General features: G+C 41.4%; 1 protein-coding gene across 1 annotated transcript in view; it reads right to left on the bottom strand.

The window, feature by feature from the left end:
* The window catches only part of B4GALT6 (beta-1,4-galactosyltransferase 6), a 31767-nt gene extending 14844 nt beyond the window's left edge, over positions 1-16923 (bottom strand). The window contains exons 1-3 of the mRNA XM_050319824.1: positions 16437-16923; positions 938-1054; positions 482-595 (exon numbers count right to left, since the gene is read on the bottom strand). Of these exons, the coding sequence (XP_050175781.1) occupies positions 482-595; positions 938-1054; positions 16437-16551 (346 nt within the window). The 5' untranslated portion in view covers positions 16552-16923. The remainder of the gene's footprint in view (positions 1-481; positions 596-937; positions 1055-16436) is intronic.
* Positions 16924-17542: the final 619 nt, after the last annotated feature.

Genomic DNA, 17542 nt, shown 5'->3' with positions numbered 1-17542 from the left:
CATTTCAAAAAAGCAAATTCTTAACTATTCCTCAATATATGCAACTCTGAATGAGTACTTTATATGAAGTTAAGAGTATTCTTACATATTAACAAAACCATTTATTTTTTCATTTGTCAAAACTAGAATTATTTTTAAATAAAAGTTAAAACACATTAGCTGCCACAACAGGCACATGATGTGACTCTTGAGGATGGTCCTGTGCAGGGTTGAGTTGGACTCAATGATCTTTGTGGGTCCCTTCCAACTTGGCATATTCTGTTATTCTATGATTAGTAAAGAGGTCAAAAGCTTTAGTAACATATTAGTTACAGGCAAACTTCAGATAAGCATCATTGTCCATTATCAGATGTATTTTATTCATTATTTTCTGCTATATACTTGGACTCCTTGCAATTATGTTTTATATTAAAATAACTGTATTTTGTATAAAGTACAATTCAATTTACTAGATAAACATCAAGGTCAGTTTAAAACTTACTCATGTAAGGCAGCTTCTCTGGACAAGCCTGGTAAGGAGAGTAGGTGAAGTTCTCTGGAAGATACATTGTTGTTTGAGCAACGCAGTCACTAGAATTGTTTCCTTCAGGATAATCTTAAAAAGAAGAGTTGATTTTTGTAAAAACCTACATTATCCACGGAATTTTTAACACCATCATGCAGGTGAGAGCATTAACTTTGTAAGCAGCAAATTCATAGCAGCATGATAAAAAAGCATTTTACTGCACTAAAGGAAGAATAATTAAATGACGGTATCTTTGTTGCAGCTGTGACAAGTATTTCTTTCTAAAATGAACTGATAAAGAGTTTGACTTTCACTTCAGTTACAGAGAAGTAGGACTTAGGTCCAAATTTTCCTAATTAAGATATGGCATTACTGTTTGGCTTTTTAAAAAAAGCTCATTTAAAAATGAAATTAAATAAGAAACATTCTTACCTGTCCCATTCAGTGTAGTATTTTTGTTAGTGTACAATCTGATCATGTGTCCTATTGTTTTTACATTTTCTCTCAACATTATCCCACGAGCTTGCACCATAAAGAGATACGTGTTCGCTGATAAAAAAAAGCAATTTTGAATTTGAATTAAAATAAGGTATTTCCAAATTATTCAAACATACATTTATAATGTGTTCAACATTTGTTCCTATGTCTGAATCCATGGTTAGTGAACATTAATTCTTCAATATGAAGGTCCGCGGAGTGAAATCTAACAGCAACAACACACAAGAAGAAAATGAATTCATAACCACAGCTCTATATAAAGCCCAAAACTATAAAATGTCAATAGACACTTGATATGACACTTTCATTTCTTTTTAACTTACAAAAACAACTGAGAATGACAAGAAACAACTTAATTTACCAACAAAAAAAGCTTTCATATGTAGATATATCCCTCATATATTCATCTTTATATATATCATTGCAATACAGGACCAAAAAAAAGTCTAGAAAATCTTTTGGTCTATAATGGTCTCCCTTTTTACCTATTAGTTAACACAACTTTCAGCCAAAATGTGCTGCTATTCATTTACTGCCAACAGCTGCTCTGTTATACAACTGCTACAAATCACTGCCAATCTCACAGTATTAATGTTTGATAATTATACATTAAATATTTATTATCAGCATCAAGGGTGAGTAAATCAACATTCTGGGTAATTAAATGACTCACTACCAACAACAGGATGAAATATTCCTCTGTGTCAGACATACACCCAAAGCCCCAAATCTGATCTCAAGACATTTCTTTGTATTAAACAGAAAGAAACAAGGTGGAAATGAAGTTGCATTTATATTTGATCTGAGCAAGCAAATGTCTATCCAGGACTCACAGAGATCAAAAAATATTGCAAAGGGAAGGATAAATTTTTTTACGGAACAGTTTTCACACTGGGTAGCAAAGAGGGTCAAAGGGATCATCTGTCACTTCACCTATGTTAAGCACTCGGTTGTCTGAGGGATACTTGGCTTGCTGTAATGAGCAATCACCCTAACAAAACAACAACAAAAAAAATGCTCAGTCTCTGGAGGAAACTAAACATACCGGGGGAGGGGGGGGGAAGTTAGAAAATTATCTCAGGAACTCCACTTCATCAGATGACTCAGCACCAGTGGCATGACAGATCAACTGATGACTTCTTACAGCCCAACACAAAGAGAGAGACCAGAGCTCCATGTACTGCATAAAAAGGACTGCGGACATTTACAGAAGAAAATACATTGATTAATTCCATCACATTAGCAAATAAGACTATTGACACCTACAGAGATACAAACACCAACTATCTGTCAAGGAATATTATTTGCAAGCTCTACAATAATAGTTTGGGGTTTTTTAAAGAATGGAGGGCTTCTCCTCACATTCAAAAACTCCTTATTAAAACAAAGAATATTAGAGGCTCTGAACATCTCAGGTGCTATGCACGGCATGTAATTCCATCAAACCCTTTGCCAGCATGACTACCTACTCTGGTTAACAAGAGTTTACATGTGTATAAATGTTACTCAGCTGCTAGGATCCTGAAAATGTCTCAACACTCCCTGGTTGCTAAAACAGAAACAAAAGAAAATAAGAAAACTAGAACCTTGGCCTGATGACAGACCTAAGAAATCCCACAAGAAAGATTCTTAATGGGATTCAAGACAACTGATAACACTCAGATTTCCTTACACAAAACTTGCACAAAAACTTCTCAAAATTTTCACCCAATTAATTATAAAGTAACACTTTGGGATTCTAACTATTTAGTTACATTTGTAGTTTTCCATTCAAATACTGGGGGTTTTTATGGTGTCTGTACTAAACATTTCAGGGAATCTGCACAATTCTTTAGTTCATAGATGAAGTTACCTACCTCAGAAACCTTCTTTAGAAATCAACACAAAAGTAAATTTGATCTGTTCCTTGAAGAGCAGTTATTTACCTTTAAACAAACAATTTCAACATTCAAAGCTTCCCTGAAAGTAAAACTAAGTGGATTTTTGCCTTTCAAATAGGACAAAAATTTCCTAATTAACAAAGAATTACTTCTTTCAAATTTTAACACATTTCAAATTGGTATCATCCCCTCTCTTTTCCCCATATATGTTCCCTCCCCCATAAGTACAGCTCTTCTCTTTGATATTTTCCTATTCCACCACTAAAATAATGTCATTTTTTAATATAAATCACTTAGCAAATACTGATTTCAGAGATAACCTCTGGAGATTTTGCACTGTATCCTGCTTTTTAGCATGATACCAAAAGTCAAAGTCACCTGAGTTTCTATCTCTGCAGAACAGCAGGTTTATAAAACCATGATCTTAATTCCCATATACCAGGTGTAGTGGGTTGATCTGGATAACAGGTAAGCCCCCATCCACTTGCTTGCTCACTCCCCTGCCGTGGGACAGGGGAAACAATCAGAAGGGCAAAGGTGTTAAGGAACCTGATAAAGTACAGAACTGTGACCAAGCCTTTCAAACAAGTCCAGAACAAAGTCAAGAGAACCATGTAATGGTTCTCAGTTTTAATGGGAAATGTTACTGCAGTCCAGATAACGTAGATATAAACCTTAATAAAACAGACTTTCTGCAAAAGCATCTGTATCTCCCCTTTGTTGAAGGACAAATATACTCCTGACAGACGAGAAAGATTTGAAAAGACACACAAGACTTTAGTGAGAGAGAAAGCTAGAAAAGACATTTGTCTCAAAAGCAGGCACCATGAAAAGACATAATCAATAAAAATACCACCAAAAAAAGAAGCACAAAAAACCCAAACCAGGAAGAGTCTGCTTGGCTTAAGTATTCAAGAGTGCTCTTGCTGGCAGGAAGATCAGATGTTGTCATGTTTTTATCAAGTTACTCTTGTAGTTTACCCCAATCTAAGACCTCCTTTTCCTAGCTGATCTGCTTGTCAACTCACCATTCAGCTCCACCCAAATATATATGCACAATGAAACATTCTCTTCCTTTCTGTGCAGTCTCTGTCCCAGCTACCTGGGTCTCCAGTACAATCATAGTTACAAAGAGCACAGATCTGATCAGTTTATTCAACCGTCATTTAACAGCTGATTAGGTAGCAGCAGATGCTTGAGCAGCCAAATTATTACATCAGAAGCTAAAAGCATTATGCAAAAATCAAAGATATTAATTTAGTCCTAAAAATAAATCTCTGGCACAGGTTTGTTGGCAAAGACCTATGAAAAAGAGCACAGTTCAAATGTCATATCAGCCAACAGCAACAAAGCATTAAAGATAGTCCACACAGGCCAGAAGCATAACAGAGAAATACATCTTGTCTGCTAGTGTGGTAGGGGAAGACTGACAGCAGAATACCAAGGGCTGGAGTCTGATGACTCCCACAGCAATCTTGGTACTGTAATACCCATCAACTTCCTGAGCTTGGCACAAGTTTTCACAAACCTTACCTATGCTGTGATGACACGTTTCTGTGGACAACTGCATGAGGTTCAATAGGGTAAAGCGCTGGGTCCTGCACTTGGGTCACAAGAATCCCATACAGCACTACAGGTCTGGGGGAAGAGTGGCTTGAGGGTTGCTCAGAAGAAAGGGACTTGGGGGTGCTGGTTGACAGCCGGCTGAACACAAGCCAGCAGTGTGCCCAGGTGGCCAAGAAGGCCAGTGACATCCTGGCCTGTATCAAAAATATCATGATGACCAGCAAGGCCAGGGAAGTGACTGTCCCCCTGTACTCTGCACTGGTGAGGTCGCAGCTCAAATATTCCAGCCAGTTTTGGGCCACTCACATAAAAAAGACCATCGAGTTGCTGGAGCATGTCCAAAGACAGGCAATAAAGCTGGTGAAGAGTCTACAAAACATGTCTTAGGAGGAGAAGAAGCTGAGGGAAGTGGGGTTGCTTAGCCTGGAAAAGAGAGGGCTCAGGGGGACCTCACTGCTCTTTACAACTACCTGAAAGAAGGTTGTAGTGAGGTGTGGGTCAGTCTCTTTTGCCCTGTCTCAAGTGAAAGGACAAGAGGAAATGGCCTGAAGTTGCACCAGGTAAGGTTCACATTGGATATTGGAGAAAATTCACTGAAAGAGTGTTTAAGCATTGGAATAAGTTGCCCATGGAGGTGGTGGAGTCACTGTTCCTGGAAGTGCTCAAGAGACGTGCAGATGTGGCACTTGGGGATTTGGTTTAGGGGTGATTATGGTGGTGCTAGGCTGATGGTTGGACTAGCTGATCTTGAAGGTCTCTTCCAACCTTGATGAGATTGGGATTATGTGAATATGACCCTTACCATGCTGGAGTGCCCCTCAAGTGTCTCTATGCTAATGAATGCAATTAACTTAAGAGATCTCTGTGCAGTACCTTTGTGCCTACAAACTTACCAAGAATCACAGAGACAGGGTGGAATGGCTCCCATGACTGGAGTGTTACAATAGAGAGATACAAACTGTTTAGGGAGGACAGGAAAAGAAGATGAAGAGTACCCTTGCCCTTGGTGGAAGACAATCAGGTCAGGGAACACTTAAGCAAATCAGACACAGATAAGAACATGGGCCCTGATGGGATGCACCAATTGCTGAGGGAGCTGAGAGATGTCATTGCACAGCCACTCTTGACAATCTTTAATTGATTATGGTGAGTGGAAGAAGTGCCCAAGGGCTGGATGTTACTCCTGTTTTCAAGGGCAAGAAGGAGAGCCCAGAGATGTACAGGCTGATCAACTTCCACTTATCCCTGGGAAGGTGATGGAGCAGCTAAACCTAGAAACCATTCTTCAGATACATGAACAACAAGAAAATCATCAGGAATAGTCAGCATGGCTTCACTAAGGAAAAGTCATGCTCAAGCAACTTAATAACCTTCTATGATGAAAGGACTGGCCTGGCAGATAAGAAAAGAGCAGTGGACATTGCCTGCTAGGACCTCAGTAAGGCCTTTCACACTTGATTCCATAAGATCCTCACAGAAAAACAGTTGATGTACAGGCTGGTCAAGCAAACAGTGAGGTAGATCAAAAGCTGACTGACTGATCAAGTCCAAAGGGTGAGGTCAGTGACTCGTGGTGTACCTCAGGGGTCAATACTTGGTTCAGTCTTGTGTAACATATTCATTAGTGATCTGGATGACAGGCAGAGCATACCCGCAGAAAGTTTATTTATCACACAAAAAAGGGGTAAGTAGCTGATATGCATCCAGAGTGACCTCAGCAGGCTGGAGAAATGTGTTTATAGGAACTTCATGAAGTTCCACAAGGAGTGGTGCAAATTCCTGCACCTGGGGAGGAACAAATATATGCTCAGGGGCACCCCACTGGAAAGGAACTTGGCAGAAGAGGCCTTGGAAGACCTGGTGAACACCAAGCAAAACTTGAGCCAGCAATGTGCTGCCAAGGAAGCCAGTCACATCCTGGGTGATCCTTCCAGCCTTCACTCAGCACTAGTGCAGCCACACTTGGAGTACTGTGTCCAATTCTGAGCTCCACAGTAGAACAGAGGAGAAATGGAGAATGTCCAATGGGCCATGAAGAAGACAAAGAGACTGAGGCATCTCTCCTATGGTGAATGGCTGCGAGAGCTGGGACTGTACAGCCTGAAAAGAAGGCTCAAGGGGATTACATTAATGATGTGTCTGTATGTATACAATGTATATGAAGGGAAGGTGCAAAGAGGGACAGACAGAGCCAGGCTCTTTTCAGTAATGCCCAGTGACAGGACCAGAGGCAATGGACACAGACTGAAACACCAGAGGTTCCATTCAAACACCAGGAAACAGTTCTGTACCACGAGGGGGATGAAGCACTGGCACAGGTTGCTCATAGTGGTTGTGGAGAATATCCTCAGAAATATTCTAAAGCTGTCTGTATGTGGTCCTGGCAAACTGGCTCCAGGTGACTCTGCTTGAGCAGGAAGGTTGGACCAGGTAACCTCCAGAGGTCCCTTCCAACTCAATTATTCTGTGATTTTGCTTCTATTACTGTCTTGCTGCATTTGTACCAACCATCACTGTCACAGTGCAAGGCCACGCACAAACCAGGAAGGCAAAATTTCACATATAACCAAAGAAAACATCTAATAATGTAACCACCTAGAACCAGTTTTATTCATATTCTCCTTATTTCACTGTGCATGGTCTGCAGTAAGAAAGAGAATTTCCAACTCAAGAAACAGAATACAGACTGCAACACAGTTTACAAGGTAATCAAATGGGAAGTGCAGTGAAAAATGAACAACACACCCATATAGAACACCTTAGAATCAATATTATACTCAGTGTTGCACTTAAAGCAACTACAGCGTGAGCATGAGCTCACGCCTAATTCTGATGAAATTTTACTATCAATTGATCCAGATCTGTATCAGCAATCATGAGCACACCAGAAGTCCTGGGTTCAGGGCATTATTTAAAACTCATTCTGATAAAGCACATTAGGGCATTAAAAGGATCATCCTGTATTTCAGAGGACATATTAAAGATATCAGATAGCTCATTTTTTGTCTTAATTTTTTATAGCTCACTAGTTATTAATAGTTTTAAGTGGTAGAGTGAAAACAAGACCATTGGGGCAGGGGGTGGGAGCAATGTATTAATTCTTGAAGTATAAAAATAACTATTAAAATGGTTCAATGTTTTACATCAGGTAGCTTTCTGTTATTAAAATATTCACCCAAACAGTATTTACACTATTTTTTTAAAGAAAAAGTTGCCATTCACAGATCACTCTCTCTCAGGGAATCAAGCTCCTTCCAAGCAGTACACCAAAAATTAAAGCACTTCTCACAAGACTGCATTAGTTTATAATCCCTCAGCTTCACAGAAAAAGCACAAGACTCAGTTTTACATAGAAACTCAGTAATTTGTCATGCTGTACACATACACCAAAGCAAAGACAAAAAAATATGCCACAAACTTAAAAGCAACCAACGTAGTAAAGTATACAACAGAACAAGTAAAGCTGAAACTGGATCAATGACTGACATTCTGAATAACAGTAGGAAGTTAAAACTGTGAATACTTTAGCAACATAGAAAAGCATTAATTAGATTACAAACAATGATTTCTTAAATGCCAAACAAAATATGAACAAACTTGGAGATCACAAATTTGATTTCAAAATGCAGCTTTTATCCTAAAAATAAAAATAAAAACAAAACAACAAAAAAACCTCAAACCAACAAACTCAAAAACAAACAAGGAAATAGCCTTATCTCAAGAATGCTATCAAAGGAATAAGTAAAAATTAACACCCCACCACCTTAAAAAGTAAGAAGATGATCGACCATCTGAGAATTATACACTGATCTTTCCAGGGAAAAAAAAATTGCTGGAAAGCTCAGATAGGAGATACTTCATACAGAATCTGTGGATGTTGCAAAATTCAAATGCATGAAACACAGCTTTACAGAAAATAAGTCTTTCCAAATTACCACTGATCCTAAAGTTACTTATCTGCTAGTCAACACCTGTTTTACAGGACTTCTGAAAAGCACATTTAACATAACGCATAAAAATTGGATTCAAAGGAGTTAACAGAAAGTTCTCCACTAGTAATTGTAAAGGGGAATCATCCCATGGGGGCATTTCTAGACCACGTCCCACATGGATATGTTCTCATCTCGAGGTTATATGATATTATTCTCAGCAATACTAGAGATATAAATAAACTATTGGCAGACTTTACGCATAGCAAATTATCACAAAAGTGTTAAAGATTAAATTCTACAATTATGTTAAATATACAGTAAATAGAGCTCAACAGTTGTTCTAAAACACCTAGGATCTAGAAATATTTTCCACTACTGGATAATGACTTTAGTTTGTCAAATTGATTCATTGAACAATTTAGCAGTGAAGGATGATAGCCAAAGTAATGTAAGACTGCTGTTAACTAGTTCCTGTTCACAAACTGAAATTGATCATGAACATCAATAAATATTACAGGAAGTGTACAACTTCCTTAGGATTTTATTTATTTTTACACATTTGTTGTTAATCAGAAGTTGTTTTTAAAGCAGATGCAACCAAAAGGAAAAAAGCAAAAAAATGTATGCCTTAGAATATAATTTTACCCGATTTGTTGTTGAATATTTAAAAGCAGTTTTGCACTATTTGCAAATTAACAATAAATTCAAACTTCTTTCACAGGGATGGTGAGACTGCATTTTTTTTTCAATACTTCAGACAACCTCTGTGTACTCACTGCCACAAAGGATATATGCCAAATGGGTATGTCCTCTGACTGCAAGTCTGAGGAATAAAGTAAATGTCAGTTCACTCTTTATTGGAGAGAGTAGAAAGGGAATCTCATTGATCAAGTCTCCATTTACGGGTGAAAAAAACATTAAATCAAAATTTCTTTCCCTAGCAGTATTTTTAAGCATGATAGAAGATACAATGTTTAAGATAATTTCTAAGACATTTTACACTATTCTACCAGGATACTAATTGATTATAACAGCAATCCATAAAATAGCTCAATAAATGCACAATGAAGTGAAGGTAAAGAAGGACAACTGCAAATCTAAGAAAGTGAACTGACCACTGGCGATACCTTGCAAAAAAGTGTCTTTTATATCTTAAAGTCCTGAAACCAATCTCTACACTGTGTTCACAAGAATCTAACACTGGATCCCACACAGTGCTGAATAATTGCATCATGCTTCCCGTAACATAATTGCATAATTTGAATACAAAAGATTACCTAAAACAGACTAAGAGCTGTAGAAAAGCAAGCAGATAGTCACTTGTAGAAATAGTCTTATTAATGAAAAGCCAGTAGATAAGCCATCTTTCACCACAGACAGGTATGGAAATGGTTAAAGCTTTAGCCATGTCAGTCACAGTTCAAATAAATATTCCCAGGGAATACAATCTCTCTTTCTCAACCCATGAAAAGAACACATTCAAATAACTGGCTGGCTTAAGTGAAAATTCATTTCACATGGGGTCTAGTAATTACTTTGTCCTTGTGAAGTTAGCCGCACACCGTTAAGTGCCTGGGTTTTTTCCCTTTTCTGTCTAATAACATCACAATGTGAGTACTCATTGAAATGTTATGTAGGCAAGTTCCCTGACTAGTAACTACTAATACCTAAGGACTTCAGGAAAACTATCGGATAAAGATGCGAAACTACTGATTCAGAAAGAAACATGCATGTTTAGTCAAAGCTAATGTGTTGGGAAAAGTGAAAGACAGTGAGATGCTAGGAGTGAGACTGTGCTGGGCCAACATAATGGAAAAATCTTTGTACTTCCCAGAATAAGGCAGAAAACTTACCTGCCTGAGTTCATAACGAGCTCAAGCTGTTACTCAGAATGCTGAAGAACATCTGACCGCTGGAAATCAGAGATCAAGCAGAGAATGTTTAAACCTCATTCTCCTTTTTGCACAAGAGAAAAAGGAAAGACCCTATTAATCAGAAAGTTGACTAAAATTTTTCAATTAAAGGATTTGATTAAAATTTGTGGAACTGAAGTGAAAAACTGCAATGCAAGCAAGAAAAAGACTTCTACAACTAATGAAAGTACTCCTGCCTCCAAATGAAGCCTTTAATAACAGGTGGATTTCAATAATGAAATATAGCTGAAAATAGCTCCCAAACAACAATCAAGTCTGTAATAAAGGCATTTCCCTGCAGAAATTATGAAACAATGGGACAGACAAGTTTCATTCACTCAAAAAACTTGGAAGAGACCCATGAGAACAATTCCCTAGAGAGGAGTAAAAGAAGGCTATAAGAGCAGAAAAAGAAAATACAAACATGAACATCTACAACATCCTGCAAAACTCATCAGCCTTTTATCAGGTAACTCCACACAGCATCAAAGAAGTAGAGTAACCAATGATTTATTTTAAGAGGCTAGTTGTATTATTCCTATTTCAGTGCAGCCCTTGAGCTGCAGTAAACCCATACACAGGCTCTATTGCAAAACCCTTAGACAAGGTATTGCCATCTGTGTATCATTGTGGCAAACACAGTCAACAGTATCCTGCCCTGTATTAACAACAGCACACATTAACAACAGCAGACCTATAGCAGCAACTATTCCCCTCTATTTTGCAGCTTGTGAAACCATATTTGGGTTACCATGTCCAGTTTGGGGATCCAAGTAAGAGACAGACATTAACATTCCAAAGCGAGCCCAGAGGAAACCTTCCAAAACAGAGCATATTTTGTACAAAGACAAACTAAAAGAAATGGGTTTGTTCAGTCTCAAGTAGAAATGGCTAAGAGAAGGATGAATGTTTTGCTGTCCTCAGCTATACACTAGAACTGTATAGAGAGGACTAAATTGAACACTTAAAGGTACACAGTGAAAAGACAAAAGGCAATGAACACAAGCCACAAGATGGGATATTGCAGTTGCATATTACAATCTTCTCACAGTTGTCAAACACTGGAAGAGGTTTCCAAGAGAGACAGTAGAATCTTCATCCCAAGAGTTATTCAAAACTCAACTAGACATGGCCTTAAGCAATCCAATCCAGTAGGATCTGCTTTCAGCAGAAGGTTGGATAAAGTGACTTCTAGGGGTCCCTGCCAATCTAAATTTTTCTATAATCAAACACCAAGTCTTCAGTAATACCACAACAGCCATAGATGACAGGAACAAAGAACATCAGCACAAAGGCTGTGCTCACATTTACGGGCTCAGCACGTGGAAGCACTAGTAAACATTTATCTTTCTGATAGCACTTGCAGCACCCTCCTCCATTTTTGCACAAGTTCAAAAAGGAGTGATATCATCCTTTCCTATTAGGAAAACTACTACTTCCTAATAACAGAATTGGAAATAGGTTTATGTAAAGTTGTAAGCTAAAACCAATGGAGATGCTTCAAAGTTCCAACTAGCCTGCACAGCTGCCCTTTGGTTAGGATTGCTATGGAAGTAGCGAAGTTTTAATAAAAGAAGTAGAAGACCATAGGAGAGGAAACAGCAGCTGATTTTTCCTCTCAATCTCATTTCACCATTCAGGATTCCTAGTTACTGATGCCAAAGCAGACTGCATCTTCCTTGATGACCTCATTGTTTCATAACCAGTTCTTATGAGAACTACAAAGTTCATCATGTCCAAGGCGGACAAGTTAGAATCACAGAATATGTTGAGTTGGAAGGGACCCATCAGAATCATTGAGTCCAAATCCCAGCAACATGCAGGACACCCAAGAATCACACCACGTGCCTGAGAGCATTGTCCAAACCTTCTTGAACTCAGACAGGCTTGGCGCTGCGACCACTTCCCTGGGGAGGCTGTTCCAGTGCTCAACCACCCTCTGAGTGAAAAACTAGACTGCAATTGGCTACAGTGTTCAGAGCTCTAAGGTACTCTTCCACCCCGTCTGGTAAAGGTTCTCCGTTGGAATCAGAAAGAAAGGAAAAACCCAGAGATGAACAAGTGATCAATTTCTGAGATCAGTTATGTTGTCCAATATCATTTCAGTGATGATGCTGAATAGCAAATTGGAAAAGCATGGGGAAAAAAAAACAAACTTATCTCTTACAGGACTCAGATTGGCTTGGCAGTGAAGTAAGACCAGCAAATGCTTTCTTGGTCACCATCGCCTTGTTAATTTGTCTTATTCTCATCATCTTTGGATCCTTTCTAGGATGTAAACTTGAACACACCTATGTATTCTGCATAGCTGTCTGGACCAAAGACTATCTGAGTCCATTTTATCACAACCATTACCTACAATAACGAAAGTGAATGTACTGGTGCCAAAGATTCTTGTTCTCAGTCACCTTCTTCAGTCTTTACTACATGGATAGTTGTAACTTCTAGTGAAGTTTCAGAATCACAGACTATCATTATTGACTGATTCAAAATCACAAACTTCAGTTTCTATCCTTTCACTTCATGTACCAGAGAAAGAGCACTAGATGAAGTACTTTCAGAAAAGTGGTCTTTCTGGAGAAGCAGCACCTGTTATCTGCTTTCATCGTGACTATCACACAGAAGTATCATTAAACATTTACATGAGGTTTTTAGATTTTAAACATTTCAATGTTTCAATCTGCTCTCATGTTTGAGCTCCTCTGACTATCAAAAGATCACCAGGGTGCTGCTGATGTAGGGTTGCAGCCATCTCTACCTCACCCAGTCGTCGGTGCTTACAGAAAAGGGGAAAGGAGGCACATGAACAATCCCAACATTATGTATGCATTCTCAACCATTTAAACTCCATATTTTTATATTATATGGAATATTATATGTCTTAGTCTCAAAACACAGAACATGTGCCTGAAAACATGAAATGTAAATGCTTTTTGTCCCCTCATATTCTGAAATACATGGGATAATAAAAGCTTCTATTTCCCAAAGAACTAACATTATAAAAGGTCTCAAAAAAAAAAAAAAAAAAAAAAAAAAAAAAAAAGCTATGCAGCGATGTTACTGTAATGTCTAATTTTTGGGCAAATAAAAACTATAAAATATTAGAAGTAATTAAATACCCTATAATAAGTAATTAGGATTTTTTTCCCTCTAAACAAATTGTCAATATTTCAAATTGACCCAAACTTTATTTGCAAAAAAATACAGTTTTGCTAAAAAATGCAGTAACTCTTGTTTCTAAAGAGCATGAAGGACAGAGGAACTGTGATAGTGACCTCTTTGAGAATTCTCCCAGTGCAGACACCTTCCTTTGATAAGCCATGAATTGCTTGCTAAGAGGGAATCTTACCCTATCAGACCATAAGAATTCAAATTTTCAATCCACTTTGACATCTCAGGAAACCATTCTGCTACATAACCAACTTATTTTTACCCTCCCACCTTCCAGTACACAGCTGTTCCATAAAGCATTTGAGAGTCCAACTTCTCCCTCCTTTTCCCTTCCTCTGACCACCAGGAAGAGAAACCAGCCAGGAAACAGCTGCAGTTCCCTGCAACAAAATTAGAATTTCTATCCTCTCTGACACTGTGCCTTGTAGTTTGCTGAGGATGAAAGTGTTCTGATGAACTAAAATATCCTCAGTAAAACATATCTGTATGCATAAATTATGGCAGATCCAAATCACTTATGATTTAGCTGCAGAATACATTTCATGAAAAGCTGCTCACAGGTAAGGTGGCTGAGCGTCCACAAGTAATCTTAAGCCCTCTTCCTTTCCACACACACAAAATCAGCCTTGACTTAGATACATCTGTTTCATTTCATTCAGTGTAAAGGAGCAAGTAGACTGAAATATTCTATTCTATCATAATATGCAAATGGCATGAGCATACAGCATAGGATTATTAGATGAATCATCTGCCTGTAAACTTGGGTGTTCCTAGGTTTTTTGGAAAACCTTCCACTCTTACATTTTCCCCATGAATACTGTCAGGATGTTTGTTGGTTTTTAGATAATATCCACACTAACATTTTCAGGAGTAAATTACTGGGAATTCAGCATCACATCTGCAAGCTGATAGGCTGAGATACAATTGTAAAAACTTTCCTACTGTGCTTTCCTTCACCATTTTCTATACTCCTTCCCCCAGGGTCCCCCAAACCAGCACAGCTTGGTAGCATTTCAAGCTAGATCCAAGAAGTACCATTGACAAAGAATAACTTCAGTATTGCAGGGTTTTGATTCAAGGTGGATGAGCTCAGAACACAACTGCATACAGGTAGGGCAGCACAGAATTAATCAGTAGCCAGAAAGAGATGTGATCTCACAAACTTGTGGAACTACCCCAAATTTTTGTATTGTTAAACCACAGCTTGAAAGGGACAACTACATTATATATGTCTGAGATAGGAAGAGAGACCAGTTTCAATATGATTTGGTTTTCCTCAAGGTTGATCAGACATAATTAACCTAGCCCAAGAACACTTAGGGTACACGCTGTTGATTTCATTTGTTCCTGATCCAAAGGAAACACATGCAATTTTCAGCAGCTGAGCAGCAAGATGAAGTCAGGAATGAAAAGTCTCACCCCACTAAAGGCTCTGATTCTGTACAAGATACTACATAAGCCTTGTTTAGTGAGAAGATGTTCTTCCTAAAAAGATACCCATGAAAATAAGCTTAAATAACAAAGTAAAACTCCAGTTGTGCACACTATGTAAGATGTTAATAGTTTCACTTAGAAATATGTGTAAACTGTACTCTGCTATTTAAATCATACACCAACTACTTGTAATTAAAGTCTAATATATATATATATATACACACATACACACACACACATGTACTGCACTAGTGTCTCAAAGACCTAAGATTTCTAAATGGACCCTAGCAGCATCATTCTCACTTGCAAGACTACATCACAACCCTTTCAGCAAGGAAACACTGACAAACAAGAAAGTTCAGAACTCCAACCCATGATATATTCGCTAATCTTTTTTATATTTATTTAAACTGGAACAATAAATGACAGGCTTGTCAATATTGTATGAAGTATATGAATACACTATATATATACTTCTCCTATACTATGAAAGTATAGGAGAAGCAATTGCACCTTGAAAGTGCTTACAAGCTAAATATAAGATAGTGAACAAGAGGGAGCCAAACAGCATAAAGTCAAAGTCAATACGAAACAATTCCCGCAAATTCAGTCGTCAAATGTGGACATTTCACAGTAATGACTTCAGAGAGGAGTTTCAAGCACTGAGAACAAAGAGAGGGATGATTTTACAGGTATTTAGGTAGCACCTGAAAAGCAAGGAAACAGGCAGAAGAAAGTGACAACGTTCCCTGGAAAAAAAAGAAAACACTGCCTAGTCAAACACTGCCTAGTCAACAGACAACCAACACAGTGAAAACCTACAGAGCACAGTACAGGATACCACTGGCCTTAGCTCTGGGGTAATGCTAAGCAGTTCTGAAAGCATCATCCAGTGAGAAAAAGCCTGACGATCTCCCAATAACAGCAGAAGAGTAAACTAAAGAAAACAGCACATTTTTTTGTCCGACACAAACTCGCACAGTTATTTTATGAAGCTTCTCCTAAATCAACTGTTTGCCTCCCCACTGAAGTGGTTCCTACAGAAGTGGAAGTTAACAAACTGGAAAAGCTGTGAAGAGGGATCCCACTGACGGAAGGAAACAACAAATATTCAAACTGGTTCTTAATTTTTGTTCACACGTGCTTTATTATTAATGCAGTTACTAACACTTCGAAAGAGGAATGCATCCAAGGGAGTCCAGCAGTTCTGCAGTTCTTCCCTCGTTCCCGCCGCTGCAACACGGTGAAGCGCTGAGCTGCTTTTGTGCCTCACGTTCCCAGCCTGCGAGGCAAGGGCAGCACCCACCTACCTCGCGATGGCACATGAACCTTCTAGAGCATTTGAGAGCAGCAGAACAAAGATGCGGGATCAGCGCACGTTACCGCCGCCCCCGCCGCTCCCCGGGCGGGCGGCATCGCGCTGCGACCCCCGAGCCGCCCCTCGCCCGGCGCCGCCCGTGCCCTCCCGGCCGCAGGGACAGCCCGATCCCCACCGCCGCCCCCACCCCCGCTCCCCGGGGGGCGGCCCCCGACTCACCGATGCCGGGGGCCACGTAGATGAAGTAGAGGCAGGATGAGGAGAAGGAGAAGAAGAAGATGAAGGCGAGCATGGAGCGGTTGGAGACGCGCAGCGCCTTCCGCAGCAGTGGCATCCTCCCGCCGCGCCGGCCGCCGGCCGCTCCGCTCAGTCCCGGCGAGCCGCGGCAGCGCTTCCCAGAGGGAGACGGCCCGCTTCTCCCATGGATCGGGCAGCGAGAAGGCGACGAGGGGGCTCCGCTCGCCCCCTCCCTCGGCGGGAGCGGGCGGGTCAGGCGGAGGCGGGCGGGCGGGCGGCGCTTTGTGGCCGCTCCTTGTTCCCCTCGCGGGCGGCTGGAGCGGGGATGCCCGCGCTGAACCGCCGCCGCGGGGACGGGCCCCCCTAGCGCTGCCGCGGGGCTCGGGGGACGCTCCCGCCGCTGCTCACATGCCGCCGGGCGCCGCGGCCGCCCGCTCTCCCGCCTGCTGTCCCCTCACTGGCGGCGGCGCCGGCTGCAGCAGCGGCGGCGGCGGCAGCAGCAGCAGCAGCATCCCCGCTGCGGGTGAGCAGAGTCACCTCCGCGCCAAGCCCGGCCCAGCCGCTCGCTCCTGCTCCTGCTCCTGCTCCGCTCCCGCCGCCGCCCCGGGCGGACGCGCCCGCCGAGCCCCGCGGCCGCTGCGGCGGTTGTGGCGCGCGCGCGCGCGCGCGAACCCCGGCGCGGCGGCGGCGGCGGCACTGCGGGACTGCGGCGGGCGCGTGCCCGCCCCGCCCCCCCGCCACCGCGCACCAATGGGAGGGCAGGGAGAAGCGAGCCCGCCGCCGCCCATTGGCTGGTGCGCGCGCGAGCGCCGGTGCCGCTGGTGTGCGGGGGGAGCGGGGCCCGGGCGGGCGCTGTGTCCCGACCCGCGCCCCGGCGCCTCCCGGCGCGCCCGCCAGTCGGGCGGGGATACCTTCCCGTGCCCACAGCCACCGCCTTTTGCGGGACGCGGCGGGGCAGCACCGGCTCCCTGCCCCGCCCCGCCCCGCCCCGCCCCTCCCGTGCCCGCTTTCCAGCGCTGGTGCCTGTCCTTCCCCTCCCCTCCCCAGCCGGCGCTGTGTCTGTACCGAGAGCGGGAACGGGCGGATCT

The sequence above is a fragment of the Myiozetetes cayanensis genome, unplaced genomic scaffold, assembly GCF_022539395.1.
Source record: "Myiozetetes cayanensis isolate MyiCay16 unplaced genomic scaffold, myiCay2020 scf1, whole genome shotgun sequence".
Lineage (NCBI taxonomy): Eukaryota > Metazoa > Chordata > Aves > Passeriformes > Tyrannidae > Myiozetetes > Myiozetetes cayanensis.
The sequence above is the reverse complement of the archived record's forward strand: the minus strand, read 5'-3'. Positions and strand labels throughout refer to the sequence as shown.